General features: G+C 41.8%; 1 protein-coding gene across 6 annotated transcripts in view; it reads right to left on the minus strand.

Moving 5' to 3' along the window:
- The window catches only part of CAPN15 (calpain 15), a 99,040-nt gene extending 77,422 nt beyond the window's left edge, over positions 1-21,618 (minus strand). For 4 of the 6 annotated variants that reach the window (XM_027862908.1, XM_027862905.1, XM_027862911.1 and 1 more), the window contains exon 1: positions 20,872-21,014. Coding sequence is in view for 2 of the 6 variants with exons in the window: in XM_027862906.1 (XP_027718707.1) it covers positions 20,705-20,748 (44 nt within the window). In the remaining 4 variants the exon portion in view is untranslated. Of the gene's footprint in view, positions 1-20,704; positions 20,844-20,871; positions 21,015-21,572 lie in introns of those variants that run through there. The other 2 variants (XM_027862907.1, XM_027862906.1) reach the window with 2 other exon arrangements.
- Positions 21,619-22,583: the final 965 nt, after the last annotated feature.

Here is a 22,583-nt window from a genome sequence, read left to right on the forward strand (position 1 = left end):
TACACGAAATAATTATAATTTAGCAATAATTAGCCTGTTATAAGAAAAAAGGAGTTTTCACATGTTTTCCATGACATAAGAGCCTTGTTCTCCTTTTCTGCTGCTAAAGAATTTATCTCTCTTGGTGACAGGTGCTGGTAAGGTGTAATTCAATTGCATTTCCTGCTTTGGGCCAGGTCAGCAAGTGAACACCTTCTATGACTGTGATCCAGATGTTTCATTGTTAGATCATAGCATGAGTTTCTTCATATCCAAGCTGCCAACCATCTCTGATGAACTGTTATCAAATTCCTCCTCTCATCCTACAGCACTATATATTGGAAAGGAAGTCCTCTGCCCTAGTCATAATAGGGTAACACCTAAATAGGACCAGCATATTCAATCCAATTATGTGCAAGATATTATTCCTTCCAACTTGCCCCTAGATGCCCATAACCTACCATGAACTAAAATTGAGAATTTTCAGTGGCACAAGTTGAAACTTCTGGTTGGAGACCATGTAAAGGCCATAGTCAGGAAGTTTCAGTGCAAGTAAAGCCCAGATACATATTCAATAAGTTAGAATCAGTAACTGGGATATAGCGAGCTGAGCTGAGTCATCAAAGGCAAAAAGTACTGTCAGGACTAGAAGCTGTCAGGGGCAGGACCAAAAACAGATTCAAGAGGCAAGCAAATAAACATGATGCAGAGCAGGGATTCTTAACTTGGGATTGGAGGAGAGGAGCTCCATGAATAGATGTTTATTAACTCGGATGGAAAAAATGATATCTATTTTCACAAACTTCTAACTGAAATTTAGCATTTCCTTCACAATTATTTAAAAACATTATTCTGAGATGGGATCCACAGGTTTCATCAGACTGCTAAAGAGGACCATGATACAAAAAAAAAAAAAAAAAAAAGGTTAAAAACCCTTCGTTCTAGAGTCAGGAAGCAGGGTTCAATAGTGAAACAAAATACATAGGTGTTTAAGTTCCATAATGAATTCCTTCAATTTGTTTTACTCATCTTCTTCCTAGAACATGTATGTTTTTATGCCTAGTACATGTGGGAGGCCAGCTCTATCCTCCTGTTCTTTCTAAATTGACTATAGTTGGATAACTGACATCACCACTGTCCTTCTATGGAGCAGCCACTTTTAAGTGGCTTAAAAAAAGGAGAGCTTTGTTTTATTCTGTTTTTTTTTCTTTCTTTCTTTCTTTTTTTTGTGAGGAATTGGGGTGAAGTGACTTGCCCAGGGTCACACAGCGAGTAAGCGTTAAATGTCTGAGTCCACATTTGAACTCATATCTTCCTGAATCCTGGGCCAGTGCTCTATCTACTGTGCCACCTAGCTGCCCCAAGAAGAGAGCTTTGAAGGCTACCTAAGAGAAGAGGAAGATGGAAAAAGAATCTTTTTTTCTTTTTCCAATATTGGAAATAAAGATTTATAAAACTTTTGCCTACTGAAAATTACAGGAGAAAAGTCAATTGTCACTTCACATCTAATTCTATCATGCTAATCAAGCAAAAACCTTTGTGCAATATAGCCTAATACTAATCATTAACGTGTAAATAAAAAGCATGGTACTGATTCTGAGAAGTTTATGGTTATACTCAAGTAATAAGCCTAAGAATCCCTCAAAACAATTTTTAAAACAACAAATAAAATTTTTTCCCCTCAAGTCATTCAATTGCTGAGTGGAGAGGCAAAAAGAGAGCTTTTATCCTGCTCATATTTCAGAAAAAGGCTTGAATTAGAGAATTGGGCTTTGAAGTGTCTCTTAAAAATGGAAGCGCAAGGAAATGCTCCTAGGGCTCAGGGAAAACAAGACAACAATCTCACTGAGGACTCTCCCCATTCAGGCTTCTTGTAGCTTTCTTCACATGATGATGGTGATGGCGATTACAACAAAGCGCAAGGGCTTATTATGTGCTAAGCATTGAGGATATAAATACAATCTATCAAGGCAGCCCCTGTACTCAAGGAGCTTACATTCTAATGGTACCAAGGGCAGGGAACAACAAAGAGAAACTAGAAAGGTGGGGGAGGTACACATGCAGTGGCATCATTTGAAAATGTGTGGAAAGTAGTATTATAGCCCAGTTCTAGGCAAGATAAAGCAAAAATTCACTTAACAGATCCCAGGGGCAGAGTCCAAGTGTCCAGTGGGAGGGAAAATGACTGAAGTGCAGGTAGCATGGTCTTCGGCCACACGGTTTAAGTGGGTTTAAAGATCAGATCCAAAATACAGGAAATTAGCTAAGAGGAACAAAACTGGGAATACTGCAGTCCATACTGTGCAATGAGGTGTTCCAAAAGAGAATGTGAGCTTATGGCTACCTAAGAAAGGATGACTGCTCAATGCTCTTTAACTACAAGTGCCTAAAGTCTGGACATCCAGTTGGCAGAACAGGAGGGTCATAAGCTGAGTAGATGTTGATTTTGTGCTTTAAAGAAGCCAAATGCCTGCTGAATGTGGCTGCAGAGTAGCCTCAATAACATACATCAGAGAAAGCAGGCAACCTTCTACTATGTAATTGGTCCCCAACCATATAGTATATGAGTGGTGTGATGTGTGAAAAGTTTTGTTTGTACAAACTCTTGAAAGAATAATCCACTTTTTTTAGCCTCCTCTACAACAATTAATAAGCATTTAATAAGTGCCACAGAAATGTGTACTTTATTATGCCATGCTAAGAAAACCTCCTTTCTTCTACAATCTCTCCTCTGGTCTACCTCTCAGACCATTCATAGACATGTCTTACTTCAGAATCAAAATAACCATTATTTAGTCAGGGTTTAATACATACATTTGAGAAGAGACTTAGCCTAAAAAAGATTGGTATCCCAGAATCTAACCTATTCTGAGCAAGCTAGAGACATCTACAATAAGTGAAAAGGAAAATTTGGCAAGGCTTCAGAGAAAGGTCATAAAGATGATTAAAGAGTTGCAAAGTAAGACCTCTGGGGAAAGAGGAAAGGACTTGAGATTATTTTACTAGAAAAAGAGAAGTGGAAAAGTTTAACTGTCCTACGTCTCAGAAGGATTTTCATGCAGAAATAGAAATCAATTGTTCTCCATATCCACTAAAAAAACAAAGAAAACAGGCTTATGTAGCACAGCATACAGAGCAAGATGTACTTCTTTAGAATAGATATAATGGAAAACTGACAGAGAAAATTATTCAATACTGTAGCAGGTTATGAGGGGTCATGGTGGAATCTTCTAAGGATTCTTTACAAATAAGATAAAAACACATTGGTCAAGATAATTTAGATGGTCCCCAATTGATAAATGGTCAAAGGATACGAACAGACATTTCTCAGATGAAGAAATTAAAGCCATCTATAGTCATACGAAAAAATGCTCTAAATCACTATTGATTAGAGAAATGCTAATCAAAACAACTCTGAGGTACCACGTCACACCTATCAGATTGGCCAACATGACAAAACCGGAAAATGATAAATGTTAGAGAAGGTGTGGGAAAATTGGAACACTAATGCATTGCTGGTGGAGTTGTGAAATGATCCAACCATTTTGGAGAGCAATTTGGAACTATGCCCAAAAGGCTATAAAAATGTGCATACCCTTTTGACCCAGCAACAGCACTTCTAGGGCTATATCCCAAAGACATCATACAAATGGGAAAAGGACTCACATATACAAAAATATTCATAGCAGCTCTTTTTGTGGTGGCAAAGAATTGGAAATTGAGAGAAAGCCCATCAATTGGGGAATGGCTGAGCAAGTTGTGGTATATGAATGTGATGAAATACTATTGTGCTATAAGAAATGATGAACAGGCTGACTTCAGAAAAACCTGGAAGGACTTGTACGGTCTGATGCGGAGTGAAGTGAGCAGAACCAAGAGAACGTTGTACACAATAACAGCCACGTTGTGTGATGACTAATATTGATAAACTTAAACTTTCCTGGCAATACAAGGATCTAAGACATCTCCAGAGGCCTTTGTGATGGAAAATGCTATCCACATCCAAAGAAAGAACTATGAAGTTGCATTGCTATTTTTTTTCTTCTCTTCTGTTGAGTTTTGTTTCCTCTTTCTGATGGTTCCTCCTACTGGTTTTAATTTTTACTTACAACATCACTAATGTGAAAATATGTTTAATATGAATGTAAATGTATAGCCTATATCAGATTTTGCACCGTCCTGGGGAGAGTGGTGGGAAGGGGGAGAAAAATTTTAAACTCAAAAGCATATGGAAATGATTACTGATAAATCAAAATAAATTAATAAAAAATGCAAAAAAAAGATAATTTAGATGGAATGTTACTGGAAAACAAGCTGACTAGAATACTCTTTCAAAATATTATCCATTAGTCAGCCAATAAACATTTATTAAGTACCTACCACGCGCCATGCACTGTGCTAAACACTGGCAATAGAAAGAAAGGTAAAAGAGAGGGCCTGTTCTTGAGGAGCTCACAGTCTAATGGGGAAGACAACATGCAAATAACTATGTACAAACAATCCTATTACTTTACAAAAATTGTACCAATAGGAAGTCATTCCTATTCCCTATCTAACCAAACAGCACTCTCACATAGCCTCATATCTATCTCACAAAGCTTCAGAAGGCATCTTTGACTAAGGGTCATGGAATCATTATCAAAAAGGATTCAATATCCACAAGCATATGTTTAAGAAACAGTCCATGTTAACCTTAAGCACATAATCCCAGACCGAGAATAAGCCTTTGACCTACAGACACAACTCTACTAATAGTGACCTAACCTAAGACAGAATTTGATACTTAATGGAATCATTATTTCAATGATGTAAGTATTCACTCTGCTGATATGGATTAGAGCCCATCTATACCTTATTAGCCTGGCATCTTCATGAAGGGCTGTGGTGGGAAAAAATCATTACTGCTTGGCCAACCTTCTGCTGACAAGCCTTTCTTAACTTCTCTGGGCCAACCCCTGATAAACATAGTTCAAGCCTTTCAAGCTTGTTAAGATTTACCAGAAGGTTCTCTGTGCTGGTAAACTTTGAGAATTCAGTCACTTCTATATACAATGAACTTTAGCAAAGCAATCAATACACAAGGGACACTTAAAAAAACACACACATTATACACATGCTTTAGTACAAATATTAAATGAAATTAAGTGTGTGTATATGGAAAAATAAAACATTTATGTTGTAATTTTATCCAACAAGGGTTTTATCTCCAAGCCTATCAATATGAATTCTCCTCCAAAGACACAGCTCTCATCATCCAGCAGGGTGAGGTGCTGTCATCAGCTCTCAGCAAACATATAGTTACTAATATCCTTTGTAGACCAATATGCAGAGGAAACCCTCCAGAAGCCAAACTACATTACAACTGCAAATATTTATCTGAGTGCATGTCTTACCAACTGTAAGCTTTTTGAGAAAAGGACTATGCCTTATCTTTGTATTTCTCTCAATGTCCAGCACAATGTCTCTCAAAGAGAAGATCCTTAATACCACTCAATTCTATTTCTTAAGAAGTTTTACTTACCTAAGAAAACCCAATTAAGAAACAAAATCTCCTGAAGCTGCCCCTTACCTGGAAGGCACAGTTGGGAAATGGTTTGATGTGTGTATATATCCACTTCTATTCTTCAGATTGACTTTGGTCCCTTTCACATCAGCTCACAGAAATGAAAGCGTGACAGCCAACCACCACTCAAATGCAAAGTTTAGTGTGACGAATGATTAAAATGACTGAGGAATCAAAGTTTCAGGTTTCCAAGCATACTGATTTATTAAGCAATGCATGCCAACTGCATAACAAATCAAGACCAGGACTCCTCGGCTTGGAACTGGGCCCCGAATATAGGTGAAGACAGATTTTTATGCATTGAAGGAAAATAATTAACAGGATATAAACCAGGATACAAGATTAGGTCATCTGATTTCTAATTGGAGGAAAGATTAGAGACTTTCCAAACTGGGACGGGGAGAGCAAACAGGTGCAATTCTCTGAAATCAGAAAAAGAGGTGTCCCCCCAAGTTGTCTATATTCAATCAAAGATACAAGGAAACAGTAATTGATTGACCAGAATGGGGCCAGTTTTCAGGTAAGACACTTATATGTGTCACTTGAGATGTATAATTGTGAGAAAATTCCCTGGATCAATCTTCAGATATGACTGGGTTTCTGGTCAGCACAGTCTAGGTCCTTGGTTAGGGGTCTCGAAGCAACAGGTGGTCCAGCTTCCCAGACACACAGGTTCAAACAATGCGACAAAGTTTTCTCACAATTCCCATAATTGAATAAAGTCTTCTCAAAAGACAGAAATTGGATTGGACCCGTAATTGAACACAAAAGAAACTGAGCTAGATCCAGAACTGAGTCACAAGACGGAGTCAGTGTAGTTCACTCAATACCCACAACTCCCACATGAGAAAGTCTTGTTAGGCAGAAATGAGTTTTCAGGAGTTGTGGCACTAACCACTTGGGCTAGAAGATCACTGCACAACACTTCTTACCCAAAAGATACACTCTTCTCTTCTCTACAGGGCTGTCAATGTTCAGGTCTGTGCTCCATCACTCAAACTGTAATTAGCAGCCTTTTGTGCTGCCAAAGTCAACAGCTCTGGCTGCCTTAGGAGAGGCTCAACTACTGGCCAGAAGCTATGACTTACATAGCATCCTGAGTTTTCAAATTATAGAAAAGTCTCTTCATTGCCATGGAATCTGGTGCTTCCCTGAAATGCTATTCTTCACGCCCTCATTCTGGAGCCATTGCCCTAGTTTTTCATAGGACCAGTGGCCTAGATTTGGACTAAAGTAAATGCAGAGGTAGGCCAGTCATTGTGGCATACGTTCAAGGTGTTAATTAAAGTGGATCCAAGAAGAAGATGAGAACTCATTGATACCTCAGTACCTTTAAAGAATCAAATACTTTGTCATGAAAGTAGAAATATAACCCACCTGAAGAACAGCTGTTCATGGAAAAAAAAGAGACATTATCAAGTATGCAGATTCTAAATGAACTGAAGCTGGGACCCGCATGCTATTTCTAATTCACTCAAGGATGGTAGTATAAAGGTGCTCCTATTAAATACCTATAATCACCACTAGTATCTAACACCAAATCTCACCACAAGAAGTTTGTCTATGACATCAAGGTCATGACCTTCTCCAAAAATTTTTGGCAGCACAGCTCTGTAATCTCAAAACATGTCATCTATTGTCCATAGGTACACACTATAAGCTACTTCCCTAATCAAATGAGACTGAGTACATACAGCACCTTTCAAACCTTAAAGAGCAATATAAATGTCAGGGATTATTGTCATTACTATTAGGAACTGCTACAAGTTGTATTGAGCCAACAATCCATTCTTGGCTTTCTTGCTAGGACCATGCATATAATCTGAAGCCACAAAACAGAATTTTCAGTATAAACTTAACTAGTCAGCATGGAAAATGAACCCATAACCCTATAGATAACACCATGGTACTATTCTCTAACTGTGCCTAAGTTGTTGAGTGTATAGATAGGTGGCTTTGAAAGAAATGACTCTATCCAATGATTCTTAAGTATTGTTCTAGGAGAAGGCCCCCTTTTTATCCTGGGTTCTAGCTCCTGAGAGATGTGACATAACAAAACCATATTACTAAAAATCCAACCTGAAGCACAAGCTCTACTGAAGGTGGTCAGCAGGTCATCTTCAGATACACAGGGTTTCACATAAATGCATTTTTGATTTTAAGCTAACTCACAAATATAGATACAGCAGAATGAATCTCTACTAGGGACCTACCAAGCATAATGATAGGCACTTGGTGTGCCTAGTCATATTTAATTACTGCCTTAATTAAGGTAATTAAGGCAGGTACATCAATGGATAAAGTACTGAACCTGGAGTCAGGAAGACCTAAATTCAAATTCAGGCTCAGATACTCACTAGCTTTGTGACCCTAGGTAAGTCACTTAACCTCGGTCTGCTTTCCTTAACTGTAAAATGGGAATAGTAATAGCACCAGCCTCCCAGGGTGGTTATGAGGAACAAATGTGACAATATATGTAAAGAATTTTGCAAACCTTCGAGTCTATATAAATGCTGGTTGTTGTTGTTGTTGTTATTATTATTTTGTTAACCCACCTAGAAATCAAAGAGAAGAGATAATGAGGATGACAACCACAACAATGACACTGTATGTACACACTGCCTCTCCAAGGATCTTAAAAAAAGCAAATCTTATCATTACAAATAACAAGCCCACTGCTAATGTCACAACAACAATAATTAGTAATCACATTTATGTTTTCAAATGGCTTCAGGAATACTAATGAAGCTTTCACCATCCCACACAAAGTTCCACTTTGGAGAAAGAGAGAAGCTATAGAAGGATAAAATGTGCCTTACTTGGGTTGCCAAGAGCAAACTTCAAGCTCAAAGTTCTTCCCTTCAGCCCTAGGGTCTCAGTCCCGGCCAAAAATGCCCATTTCCTCTCTGCCAAATTCACAGTACCCTCAACATGCTCTAACTAGATTTTTTTCAGACTGTGATGGGAAAAGATGTAGGCCAAGACCCTAAGAATAGTTTGGGAATAATAGTTTGTAAATTTTCCAATGATATATGTCCTGTGAGTCATTATAATTGTATAGGAAGGCAGTCCAGCGTAGGGGACTGAGCACTAGTGTGCTAATTAGCAGAGTTCAAGTTTCAGCTATAACACTTATCAAGTGTGTAACCTTGGGAAAATTACTTCACCTTTCTAAGCCTCAGTTTCCTCACAGACAAAAAAATGGCAACAGTATTACTTATACTACTCACCTCACAGGGTTGCTTGCTGTGTGGAAAGAGCTTTGGAAGTATGAAGCTATTATAATTATGTACTATTGGTGTGAGAGCCAAGAGAATTCTAAAATTGTACTTTTCTTATCACCATATGGACTGACCCTCAAGTTCTGCCCTAAATTCAGCTGGCCTCAAAGGAACCAGAAACATCAGGACAACATTCACAGGAAAGGGAACTTTCTAAGTCCTCTCCCTTGCATTATATTGATAGAACTTTAGAATTTATTCAGGTCTTCTCCAGGGATCCTGCTAACATCCTCCCTTATTGGCCCAATTAACACATGCCATGCTTCCGTCTGAGGTCAAACCACAGAGTCTTGTTCAATTCATCACATTTTACCCAGTTCATAATCTTATACTTTCCTAGAACCCCTCCTTAGGGTTTTTCTACCCATTATCAATAGGCATCACACATAATTAGGGTCAGAAAACCTACTTATTTAAAGCATTCCCCCTCCTCCCAATGTGCTAACAACCAATCACAGCCAAGAGGCACCTTTGGAAAAAAGGAAGGCTGGGGACATGCCAACTGAGCCCCAATTCCTCTGATCCAAATCACATCCCCAAAATACATGTTCTTCTGGGAAGATGTTAATACTGACTGAGAAGGCAAGAACTTGTTGTTAGAGAGCTGGCTGATGCCACCTAGACCAGAGGTTTTACAACCCCACCCCAAGAGAGTCTAGCTTTCTGGTTGGAGATGCAAGCTGTCAGACCTGACAAAGAAAGGTAATGGAGTGAGAAAGAAGGGATTGTACGTACACAGTCAACCAGCAGGAGAGGATAGAGGCAGGGCCACAGGGGGTAACTTAGTACTTTGTTTCAATGCACTTCTCAGTTAATTATTTCTTCCAGAACCCCTATGAAACAGGATACAAGTAGAATCTGCATTCTACAAATGGAAAAACCAAGGTACCAAAAGGTTATAACGTCTGGTCCAAAGCCACCCAGAAAGTCAGTGGCAGAGTAAGGAATAGAAGTCAAGGTTCCTTGACTTACTTGCCTGTACTCAATGAGACCTGTTTCTTAAAGTTGGCTGGGGGGCTCCATCTGTTGTCATTCACTTGGGGGTCTTAAAAACTGTAACAGCTGGAAAGGAATCTGGCAAACAAGGAATGGGGCCCAGTTGGGGCATTCTGAAGTAGAAAGGTGCAGAGGGAAACAACTATCTGTTGAAAATGCTAGAGATATCATGCAGAGTTAAACATGTACTAACTGTGTGATACAAAGAGGAGAAAAACTTAAGGGGGAAAAAAGAAAAGGTGAATTGAGAAATCTTAGTAAATGAATGAGGTTTCACTACCTCTCTGTTTGTTACTGAAAGTTAATCCAGAATAAGCTACCTGTAAAGTTTCTCAACAGCAGAGCAGTCAAGAAGATACCTGATATTGATGTTTAAGTTTTCATTAAATCCTAAAGCAGGTTATCAGGGTGTAATTCCTATCAACTAAACAATAAATACATTAACTGTATAGTGCAGAGCAGTGGTGTCAAACTCAAACAGAAACAGGGTCACTAATCTGTACACAGAATCCCCCCAGGCCACTTTATTGACTTACTTTTAAAATCTAATATTATCCATGTTTTATTGTATTTCTATTTATTTTGTTAAATATTTCCCAATTATATTATAATTGGTTCCTACAGCACTAAGGAGTGTTATGAGCCACATGGCACATGTGTGTGACACCTCTAGCACATAGCATTGTCAGTTACTAGGGGAGACAGATGAACAAAACACAGTGCCTGCCCCCAACGAGCTGATAATAGGAAAGAGAAGAGATATACATAAATATAAAAGAAAATAACAATGCTATGATAGTTCCAAGGAAGAAGAAAAGATTATTTCTGACGTAGGGAGGATGAGGAGAGAGTCCACTGAGGAAGTGTCATTTCATCTCTGTCTTAAAGGATGGATAGATGAAATTACAATAGAAGTACATGAAGGAGAGTCTAGTAGAATTTCAGGGACAGGAAAGTGCAGAATGTGTCCTTAGAACAATAAGCAATTCAGTTTGGAAGAAGTATGTAGTAAATGAAGGTGAATGGTATGAGATAAAATTGCAAAACTAGGTTAGAGTCAAACTATAAGTGGTCCTGGGATATCAGGTAAAGGAGTATGGTCTTAATATAGCAGGCAACCTCTGAGCCCCTGAGGTGCTTTAAACAGGGGAGTGTCAAAAATCAGACCTGCACTTTAAGAAGACGAATTTGGTATCAATATAACAGGTTACAAGAGAAGGAAGTTAGAAGCAAGTAGAATGGTTAGGTGACTGTTGTAATAGCCAATTTTATACTACCTGGACCACTCTGAAATTGGTATTTTTGTAAATCAAAACACTTGAAATGCACTAAGGAACTGAGTAAAAAAACTGGAACTAATTATTTTGCAATACGAAGAATCATCTTGTATTTATGTATTGAAGGTTGTAATTTTTTGCATACTATACATACTATAAGGCATATAATAATTTTTTCTGTACCCCCTAATATATACCATATTTACTTAAGGGAATGGGCATGGAACACCTTAGCAAGCAACTACCTATTCTAGAAACAGGGTTGGCTCTGGACAGAAACACACTAAACTCCCAGGTTAATCATTCTTAACAAGTGCATTCTTTAAAAGTTAGTAAATGTTTTAAAGTAAATTTCACTGTCAGCAAAACAATGCTGTAGGATCCAAATCAGAGGGAGAAAGGGTCCTGTGGGAGCACCCCTCCAATCCCATCGAAATGACCAAAAGTGCAAAGCACAAACCCCAGCACATTATTCATCAGCTTTCCATAATTTTTTAAGTATTAATCAACAGGAATTTATTAAGCACCGACTATATGCCAGGCACTGTGCTAGATTCTGAGGATACAAGTGCAAAAAATTAAACAATACCTACTCACAATAAGCTTATATTCTAATGCGAGAGATAAAAAATACATATAAAATATATACACAAAAGGCATGAATATAAAGTGAATAAATACAAGTAGTTGAATATAAGTAGTCCTGGAGTGGGCCCTAGCAATTGTGGGATCAGGAAAGACCTCATGGAGATGCCTGTGCTGCATTTTAAAGGAAGAAAAGGACTCTGGGAGGAGAAGGGATGTGCAGGGCCAGTGCAGAGACACTAGGAGATGGAGTGTTCAACTAGTGGAACAAGCTAGCACGCTGAATAAGGAGATCCTTCTTCAGAAAAATCTAAAGATTTGATACAATATGTGTTTTTAAAAAAAAAAAACTAATCAGTTCACTCATACCCATTTTGGGGAGGGTGGCATTGTAAATGACCCTAATGAAAAGGAAGGAGCAACAGTAAGATATGCAATACTAAAGCTGAACATGCCCTCCTGGGGACTTTGTCTTTTGAAGTTCAATCTGTCCTCAGCCAACCAGAGAGGACTAGAAGGCCAAGGGGAACACAAAGGAGTTAGGAAGAGCAGCACTTGTCTTAACCAGTCCAAGAAAACACAGCTGCCCCTGTTTGAGAGCCAAATAGACTACCTTGGTTCTATCCTCACACTATTTCAGTGTCCCAGGCCAAAAAGATCAAGGGCAAGGTTCTAAATTAGTACAAAGGGCTTAGTAAGAGTTTCTAAGATATGATGGGTCTCATAAACAACAAGGGAATAGGGCTGTACCCTTTACTCTTTCTACAGGAAGCAGAGCCATAACATGGCTAACTAATATAGGAATTTGTTTTGTTTGAATATGCATATTTGTTCTTTTTTTCCCCCTTTATGGTTGGGGGAAAAGGAGAGAGAGTTTGGGGAAGGGAGGGAGGAGAGAGAAAAAATAAATGCTTGATAATTGAAAAAAATTTTTAATTTAAAAAAAAAAAAAAGAGGCACGGGCCTCAGACAACAAATCCACTCAATTAATGCTATCTAGCACTAAAAGTAGTCAGGTCCAAATCATTTTGAGGTCTTCAAGCAGAGGCTAGGTGAGTACTTGTCAGAGTCCCTGTAATAGGATTTATGATTTGGATGTGGATTGGACTAGATGACCTCTGAATCTAAGGTCGATGAACACCAACAGAATTGGTTCGCCAGTTCTACAAACCATCCCCAGAAGCCAAGTAAGGCATCAATGGACAAAGCCCATGAGGATCAAAAGAACTGTACCAGTGGTGATTGCACTATGGGTTCCAGGTGAAGGACAAAAAGGAAGAAAAATAGGAAACTATTCCCAAAATATGGAAATGGGAAATATTCCCAAACTGGAAACAAAATGGGTATCCAATGAGTGGGGCATGGCTGAACAAAATGTGGCATATGAGTGTAACAGTATGTTATTGCATCATAAGAAATAACAAACATAAATAAGTAATTCTGAGAAACAAGGGAAATCCTAAATAAACTGATGTTGAGAGGAGTAGGCAGAACCAGAAAAATAACACACGTAACAGCTACAATTACGTAAACAAAAAGAACAATAAAAAGTGGCTTAACTCTAGATAATCATAATTACCAATCTTGGAACTGCATAGTAGACGATGAAACACACCATTCTCTCCTTGTTGGAGAAGTCTGGGACTATGCGTGAAGAATGTGGCAGACATTTTCAGATAAGGTCACTGTGTTAGTTGGTTTTTGCTAACTGTTTTTCTTTATTACAAAAGAGTGCTTAATGGTGGTTTTAGAATATCTAGAAGTAATGTGATGTAAAAAAAAGGGTATCAATAAAACTTAACTGCGTGCTGTAGATAAAGGGAAAAATATTGCTTGCTGATGCTGATGCTGTCATAAAACATAACTTTATCTTGGCTGGGGTCAAAGATTTTCCCCATGTTACATTGTTGATTATGATAAGTGGTACTTCATGGATGAGGGTGGCTTTTCTTTTATTTGGGTCTTTAAACCACATTGAACAAAACAAAAGCATAAATGACTTCATTCTCAGTTTGGAAGAGGATACACCGCTCCTTACTATGTTCCTGATCCACTTCCTTCTTCCAAAAAAAAAAAAAAAAAAAAGGCACCTCAAACCCATTTCTTCATTTTATGCCACATATACTTCTCTCTAGGCAAATCACGACAAACTCTAAGGCAGGATGGCGCAAGACTATACAGGAATGATTAGAGATACAAAAACACCAATGATAAATCAGACAGACTATCATTACGAGGAAGTATTGCTCATTAATGGTTTATTTATAATGCCAGAAAGATAACACCATCTGACAACTTCTGACCTCTGGAGAATGAATTGCAGAGGTTTTGCTGAAAACTGAAAACCAGCTACCCAAGATCAAAACGAAAGAATAAAAGCTGATGGCTGTGGTTTTGAAAAACACAACTAATTAGCACTTTATGTTAACAAACCTGAATGGAAGCATCCAATCCCTCAAATTCTTGAGATTCAGAGATGGTAGTGGGGCTAAAACAAATTACAAGACAATCACCATTGTTATCTGGCATTTCTATAGCTCTCTTTATTGGCCTGGCATTTTACAATCATTAGCATCTCCTTGCAAACACATGAGGCAGATCAGTGCTATCTGACCTCATTTTTCAGATGGGGAAACTGAGACCCAGAAACACTCTAAGACTTAGTGCCGTGAGTCACAATGTCTTTTAAGGTAAAGGGTCAAACTAGAACTTGTCCCAAATCTTTGAGCCTGAGTTAAGCCAGACTCAAAGTATTCAAAATTAGGTTCAAAGTTTCCTTACATTCAACTTACCTCCTCAGAATTCATTTTCAACCTTCTAATCATCTTTAACCTCCACTCAAGTCCACTCTGGTGCTTTGTGGCACAAAGAAGAGGTGACCCAGAGCTCTTACAGGCTACGCCAGTAGGTCCTACCAAGATGGAAAGGCTATATCTATTGTCTGAGAACAAGTCAATTTCTTTTGGAGAGACTGGCAAGAGGGTGATCATGATATTTTTGGCCACAGCAACTTACCAAAATTATCTACTAAGGTGAGGACCTTATCGATGAGAGAATCCATGCCGATAAAATTACTATTCTTTGCAGTACTAAAATAATTCTATTCAAAGTATTTCTTTAAGCCTGAGATTTCTCTTGGTTATGGTTAGCCCACAGGCAACGTCTGTTGGCAGGGGATTCTCAATTCATTCACTGAGTCATCTGGATTTATGTGCTGGGGAAGCAAGAGGAAATAGGTCTCTTTGAAGTAATAGGTACAATGGCAGGGAAAGCATTCTCAGAAACTCAAAAATGAAACCTGAAACCTAGTCCTAAGTTGTGAAGGAAGACACAGAGGAGCTGACAGAAGTTTTGCTTTACCGGTCTAGAATTGGTAATGACCAAAAAAAATCTACAACACAGATAGGACCAATCTACAATTCCTCTCACACAACAAGCAGTTAGAGGAAGGTATAGGTCAGATCTTAATAAAAGGTCACCCTAAGGACCCAGAAGGCCACAAGTGGCCTCAAGGCCAAGGCTTCCCCAACCCTGGTAGGAGACAGAACTTGAGGTTTCTGCCTCATCCCATAGAGTGGTCCAATACAGGGAGGGCCACACAATTTAAAGAAAGAAGAAAAATGAAGTACAAGCTCTCCAGGCTTCAAGTCCAGTGCTTTTCTATTACCTCAATAGGATAGTGTAGTGAGCTTTAATAGCCAGGCCTCAAATTTGGATTGGGTCCACTGGTTCCAAGTCCAGGGCTCCTCCCATTATGTCTCCAGATCAAGTTCTAAAACCTGATTAGCTTTTCCATTTAACCCCCAAAAGAAAATAATATCTTAAAAGTAACTCAAAGCTCAAGAAACATGGCAGTAAGGGATTTCAGGGTGAAGACGGGAATTGACAATATGTCTGAGAAATGTGGAAAAAGGGAAAGAGAAGGAAAAGTTCCCTTAGCAACTGACCACTCAGCCATTCTCTATAGGAGTCATAAAGGCAGAGGAATCAGGAAGCCTGCAAACGATTATTTTCGATCGGGTGCAGACACACCAGTGCCATTTTAAAACAACTGGTATCGACTTGTTTTCCTTGTGATATCTTCCAGCCCCCATTCAAAAGCATGTCTTCCAGGCTGACTGTCTTACTAACAACCAACATCCAAGTCCTAGACTCTGGGGAAAGAGTTGGTGGGACAGCAACCACCAAACCTTCCTCTCAACTGCTGGGGAGTTAGAGAAGTCTACCAAACTGGATAAAATTGCCAGACAATTAACAGTCACAGAGGGAATAAGATAGTTTGCAAATTTTCATTCAATCTTATAAAAATTAGATATAGATAGACAGACAGACAGACACACAGAGGAGTATTGGGAAGGCTGAGGAAATGACCTTGGAGAGGAGGCATAATGAAGAGACAGCAGAAAGTAACATGAAAGCCTAGGCCTTGATAAAATAAGGCAGAAGTTCACCTATCAGGATTGTGTGGAGGACTTTGGTGTGGAGGACTCCCAGGTATGGAGGAGAGGAGGGGATAAGGATGATGGCCATGGAGTGGTCAGCATGGTGAGAAGACAGCAAGAAGTCTTAACTCAACATTTAAGATTTATCCTTTAATAGACCCAAACTCTGATGTTTCTCCTGGGCATATCTTTGTTAACAGCATTACAAGGTTCCTAAATATGTTACTCCAGTAATTTCAGATTAAATTCCCCCTTTCCCCCAAACACACCATTATTGCAGCTGACCAATAGCAATACCCTCATACATGGGAAAGGTCTACATTTTTTCCTAAAACAACACAGGGAGTTCTAGAAGCTATCATGTAAAAGCTTTAGGTCAAAGACAATGAAATACTACAAGCAAAACCTCTACACTGGAGGGCCCTCCTCTGTCTGACCTTGCTTCTCCACATTCAGCACCCTATTTAACACTCAAAGTGAGAACTTAGAAAGACCTTAGCTTAAAAAGGCCAAGGTCTCCCACTGAATCCAGGGGGCCATCTCCAGTCATCCTGATCTATATCTTGCCACTGGACCCAGATGGCTCCAGAGGAGGAAGGGAGCCTGGTGACCGTGCACAACCCTCTCTCACTTAAATCTAATTCACCTGCAAATCATAGCATCATCTTCCTGATGTCATGATTCTCTTCAAGAACTAAGAACAAACAATAACCCTATTTAATACCTAAGGCATCTCAACTCTAACTGGAAGAACCCAAGAAACAACTATAAACTAAAAAGGTGGTTGACCTAGAGTGCCATGTCCAGCACTACAATAGTAGCAGCTGATTTTTATGTTGCACTTTATGATTATAAAGCACTTTCTCATTTGATCCATACAACAAGCTTCTGAGATCGGTATTATCTTCATTTTACAGATGAGCAAACTGAGCCTTGGAAAGATCAAATGTCTTGCCTAAGGGGTTACACAGCCAGTAAGGGGTGAATCCAGAATGAAAAATCAAGCCCTTCCAACTCCAGGTCTAGAACTTGGTTGACTGCTTCAAGAAGTAAAAAAGCGATACACAGCAATTCCCTGAAAAGAATAAAAAGGGGTAGCCTGATGTCTACAAATGTAGGGGGCAAGACTGTGTTCTTGTCCATCATCTACTGCATTTACTTTGAGGCTCCAATCAATAGAGCAAGTAAGACAAGTGACCTAGAAATAACTGCACAATAAAGTAGGAAGGACAGAAGGTGGGCAGGGCAAAGTCAACTCAGACACGTCCAGCCTATCCCAGGAGATGAAAAGGAAGGCACATTCCATTATTTCTCTCAGAGCAAAGAAAGGGGTCTTCTACCCATCTACTCTCACGCCAGCTAATGATGCTAAAAAGAATGGCCTACTGCTTGGCCCAGATCTGCCCTGAGTTCTAAAAGAGAGATGGCCATCCCAAAAGAATAAGAAAGCTAACATTCCAAATCACTTAAAAATCAGTTATCCACAGACCCCCCAACAATTTACTACAATCTAGAAATGCTTAACATATTCATACAAGTTCACTGATCATTAAAGCTAGAAGCAACCTCATTTGGATAGGTGAAGAAATAAACAGAAGTTCCAAATGGTGACCTAACTTGCCCAACATTACACAATTAATGACGTGACCAGGACTAGAAACTGGGTCTTATGAATACTAGTCCTAAGCTCTTTCCCTGGAACCACACCTTCCACAAATTCTAAGCCAATTTCACAAATTAAGGGCCTACAGTTCCAGCTGCAGTATCGGACACTAGGGATACCAAGACAAAACACAACTTCCCTCATGGAGTTTCCATTCTAATGGAACATAGAATATGTCCAAAAACCATAGGATCATAGATTGAGAGCTAAAAGGGAACCATCCACTTCAACTCTGACACTGACAGGTTAAGTGACTTGCTCAGGGTCACACTGCTATTAAACATCAAAGGAAAGATTCAAACTCAGTTCTTCCTGATTTCCTGACTTCTAAGTTCTCCTCTTTTCACTACACCATGATGTGTTTTAAGTAAATACAAAAACATATACAAAGTAATTTCAGTGGGAGGGGATCACAACAGATTTTGTGTAAGAGGTAGGAGTTAGGGATTCCAAGTGCCCTAGATGAGGAGGAGGAGGAACTAATTATTCATAGATAATTCATACTTGCCAAAGAATAATTCCCTCTGACTTAATAGATAACCAGACTAATAGATAACAGGGGCCAAGAAGTGAATAGTTCATTCAACAAATCTCAGTTAAGATTCACTATGTGCCTGTAATAGGTACTGGAAATTTGGAAGCACATATTATTCCTGCCATTATATCACTGAACCTATTACCTTCCAGCAATCTTAGCCATATCAAGGTCAGAAGAGAGTTAAACTATAGGTATGATGTTTAACAGGCTCCTGTCAGTAACATTACTACTACCTTGCATTAATATAAAAACTTTTTTTCTGTGAATTCAAATTACTTTAACTTGACCTCATTTGTCTTTCTAACATCTCTGCATCCCTATTAAGAAGACAGCAAGGTATAGTGGAACAGATCTTTAGGCTGGGATTTGAGAGACATGATTCTTAGTCCCAGCTCTGCCACCACTGACATTTCATTTTATCTCTCCAGGCCTCAGTCTGCTCCTCTGTAAAATGGGTGGATTTGGATCGCTAAAACTCTGAGTCTTAGAAGAATAAAAGCAGGTACTAGAATCTCCACTTTACAGAGAAGCTGAAGAACACAGAGGTCATGTTTTTCTTGCATAAAATCATGTAGCCACTGAATCTTGGATCTAGGAATCGAAGACATCCTGCTTCTCCACAAAGAACCCATCTTCCATTAGGTCACACACAACAATATAATACAATCCAGTCTTCTCAACAATAAGAAAGTTGGAAATATAAGCAGCTTGGGGGATTCTCAGTCTTGGAAGAGAAAAAAGAGAATGAATTTTAGATAAATGAAGCACAAAGTGCCACATGACCCTAAGACCTGATTTTTAAGTTGGCTTCTTGAAATATCAGCTTCCACCAGGTATCTGTTCATTATGGAGTCATCTTAACCACACCTATTGGGTGATGGGTTCACTCTTTCTACTGACTCAGGCACTAAAAAATAATATTGTTCTCTACTCTGTTCCCATCTGAGTCACTTAGAACTGAAAAAAAAGAAGAAAGATAAAATTACCCCCACTTCTCTCCTGTACACTCTCCTCCACACAATGCAAACTGGCTTAATACCCTAAGCAGGTATTGTATAGGAGCAATTTCCATACTTTCGAGGGAATGGTCAACTTTGGCTACAACAACAAACATTTATACAAGACTCCATGGTTTATTAAATACTTTACTTACCCCTCCCCAAAACAAACAAACAAACAAACACCCTGTGATCCAGGTAGGGCACCTTTCAGAGATAAGAACACGGAGTCTCAAAGAGGTCAAATGACTCACCCAAAGTCACCTGGATGGTTAGGAGTAGAAGAGAGACTTGCACACAAGTCTCTTGACTCCCAATCCAGTGTTCTTTCCACCACACCACTCAGAGGAAGCAGCTAAATAAATTGCTTCTGAGGTTCCACAAATGAGATATTCTGAGTAGAGACCCAGTTTCATAGAGATCAATGACCCAGATCACAGAGTATTTTTCTTCACCTTGCCTAGCACAGATCTCTACATAAAAACTTACTAGTTCAAGTCACTAAAACTCCTAACACTTCCAGGTAAATCCATTATAGACCAAGAGTTCATTTTGGGGTCCCTATAAATCACTTACCTAGTCCTACTGTCTGCAGTAAAAACCAATGGACCTCACTACTGTAGTTAGATTCCCAGATCTGGTCAGGCTCAGGCCTGATTTACCCTTCCTAAAACAAAGATAGTTCATTCTCTCCCCGTTGCCACTAGAATGGTCTCTTTATACTCCTATCCCGGAAGGACTCTGAAGCCCAAGGGCCTATGGCATTACCCCCATGACCCTGGTAAATGTTGTTTTAATCAATAGTAAGTTCTTCAGAAACATTGCAAGGTGCCCTTCGTCCCCAAAGACAAACCAGGAAATAAAAGAGGAAGAACTGGAAGCCACCACACAGGATGGGCCCCCTAATCTGTGGGGCCTCCGGTAGTTCCTGGAGTCACAGGGTATGGAAGTGTAAGGAAGGCTGAAACTTCCTCTTATGTTGACTTGGGGAACTATAAATCTAGATTGATTGGTTCCCCTCCCCCCTCCTCCAAAAATTAAATTAATAAATAAAAACAGTATTTGAGGAATAAGGACAACCAAGGACAGGCAAGAGGTGAGAGCACCCTGTAAGAGGAACACCTTCTGGCTAGCCCCCGGAGCTTTCCAGGTGACATCTGGCCAGAGGCCACAGAGATCCTCCCTCTGGCCATTTGGTCTGGCCTGGGCTCAAAAACATCTCCCCCCAGCTCCCTGCCCTGGAAGCTCCAGGGTTACCAAAGGGCGGGCTGGCCGCCTGCCCTGCTCTCCTCCGAGGCTGCTCTGCCCACCCCACGGTCGCCCAAGCGTCTGCTCCATCCTCCAAGGACCCAAGTCCCCGAAGCTGAATCAGGAGCCCACACCTGCCTGCCCTTGGCCGCGGAGACCAGCTGCTCCCGGCCACCATCTCCGGGGCATCCTCGTCCCCTCCCGTCCTCTCCTCTCCTCTCCCTCCGGAGAAGACGGGCAAGTTCAGTAAGACGACAGCAACAGTAACAACAGGCTCCCGTCATAAATAAATTAGCACTACCTCCTGCCGACTTTTCGGGATGCCCAGGAGTGCCGGCAGCGGCGGGACGGACGGACGGACAGAGCTCGCGCCGGGCGGGGCTGACCGGGGCCGGGACTGCAACAGTTTCACTTAGCCCGCGTTTCCTCCTGGTCCCAGGTCCAGAGCTCTGGCGGCCGGAGGGAGGGCCGGGGGCGGGGAGGGGGTGCGGAGGGGAGGGGCCTGGCTGCGGTGCGGATCCCCTCCCTCCTTCCCTCCCTCCCTCCTCCCCGGCCCGGCCCCGGCGCGCGGCGGCGGACAAGGCTGGGCTCGGTGGGCCCGGCGGCCCGGCGTGGGGGCCCCTGGGGGGGCCGAGGCGGGCGGCGAAGGCCCTGCCTGGAGCCCTCAGAGCCCCGGCTCCGGGACGCACTCACCCGCGCAGTCCGGAGGCGCCTGCAGACGCCCCGCGGCCCCGGGCCCCCCAGCCCAGCCGGGCCCGGCCCCGGCCCCGGGCCTCCCTCCACCAGCGATCGGGCGCCGCGCCACAACTTCTGCCTCCGGAGAGAGCCGGGAGAGCAGCGCCGCCCCTGCCGGCCGCCCGCCCGCCCTCCTCCCTCCCCGCGCCGCAACTCGGCTCGGCTCGGCTCGGTACCGCTCGCCCGGCCGCTTTGGAAACTGTTTCCTCTGCCTCAGCCTGAGGAGCCCAGCCGAGCGCGCTCGGGAGTCCAGAAACCCGGCCTTACGCCGTCTCCGTAGCGTAGCCCTCCATAAGGGGTTCGGCAGCTACGGCGCGCCGGGAGCGAAAGCGGCTCTGTGAATCGCGCGCCGAGACTACAAGCCCCAGAAAGCTGGGGGGGCGGGTAGGCCAGAACGGAAGCTGGAGGCATGCTGGGAGTTGTAGTTGTTATGGCAGGTCGCCTTAGAAGTCCCCAGGTAGGGATGGATGTTCTCAATCAGGCTTCAGAGCTCAGGGTGCTCGAGTTGCTGATTGAGGGGCCGCGAAGCTGTCCGGGGCTGCACCTTGAGGACAAGAATGCGCGTAGTGGGATTGTGACTACATACCCCGGTATGCTCTTCGGTGGGGGGGGGTTCGAGGAGGTGGAGGACAGCCACAAGAGCCTCAGACTATTCCGAGGACCCTCCTGCCCATTTGCTCGAGCTCCAAAGACGCCCCCTCCACCTCCTTAGCCCCACGGAACCCCCTGCCTCCTCAGCGACCTGTACCTTTGTCCCAGGCCCAAGGACTTCCGTGCCTCTCAGTGCCACTCCATCCCCAGCCCCAAGGACCCCTCTGTCTCCTCAGAGCCGCCACATCCCCAGCCCCAAAAACCTGTACTGCTTCCTGAACTCCCCACGTCTCTCTGCACCTTTGCCCCAGCCTTAGGGACCCCCACCTCCTTAGCCCCCGCTAAGGGACCACCCCGCCTTCTCAATGCCCCCCAGACCCTCCTTCCCCCGTGGCATTAGCCCCAAGGATTCCCCCTGCCTTCACTGTGCCCACACATCCACAGCCCCCAAAACCCCCTTCCTCCTCAGTGTCCCCACATCCCCCTGCACCTTCGTCCCAGCTTCAGCGACCACGCTGCCTTTTCAATCCCCTTAGGCCCTCTTCCCCCTTCTCCTTAGCCTCAAGGATTCCCCCGCCTCCTCAGTGCTCTCACATTCCCTTGCCGGTTTACTCCAGCCCCAGGGATACCCTGCCTCCTCAGAAACTCCTCCCAGCCCCTCCTCAGCCTCCCTATTTTGCCTCCTCA

The sequence above is a fragment of the Vombatus ursinus genome, unplaced genomic scaffold (genome assembly GCF_900497805.2).
Source record: "Vombatus ursinus unplaced genomic scaffold, bare-nosed wombat genome assembly UNPS02014770.1, whole genome shotgun sequence".
In the NCBI taxonomy this organism is placed as follows: Eukaryota; Metazoa; Chordata; class Mammalia; order Diprotodontia; family Vombatidae; genus Vombatus; species Vombatus ursinus.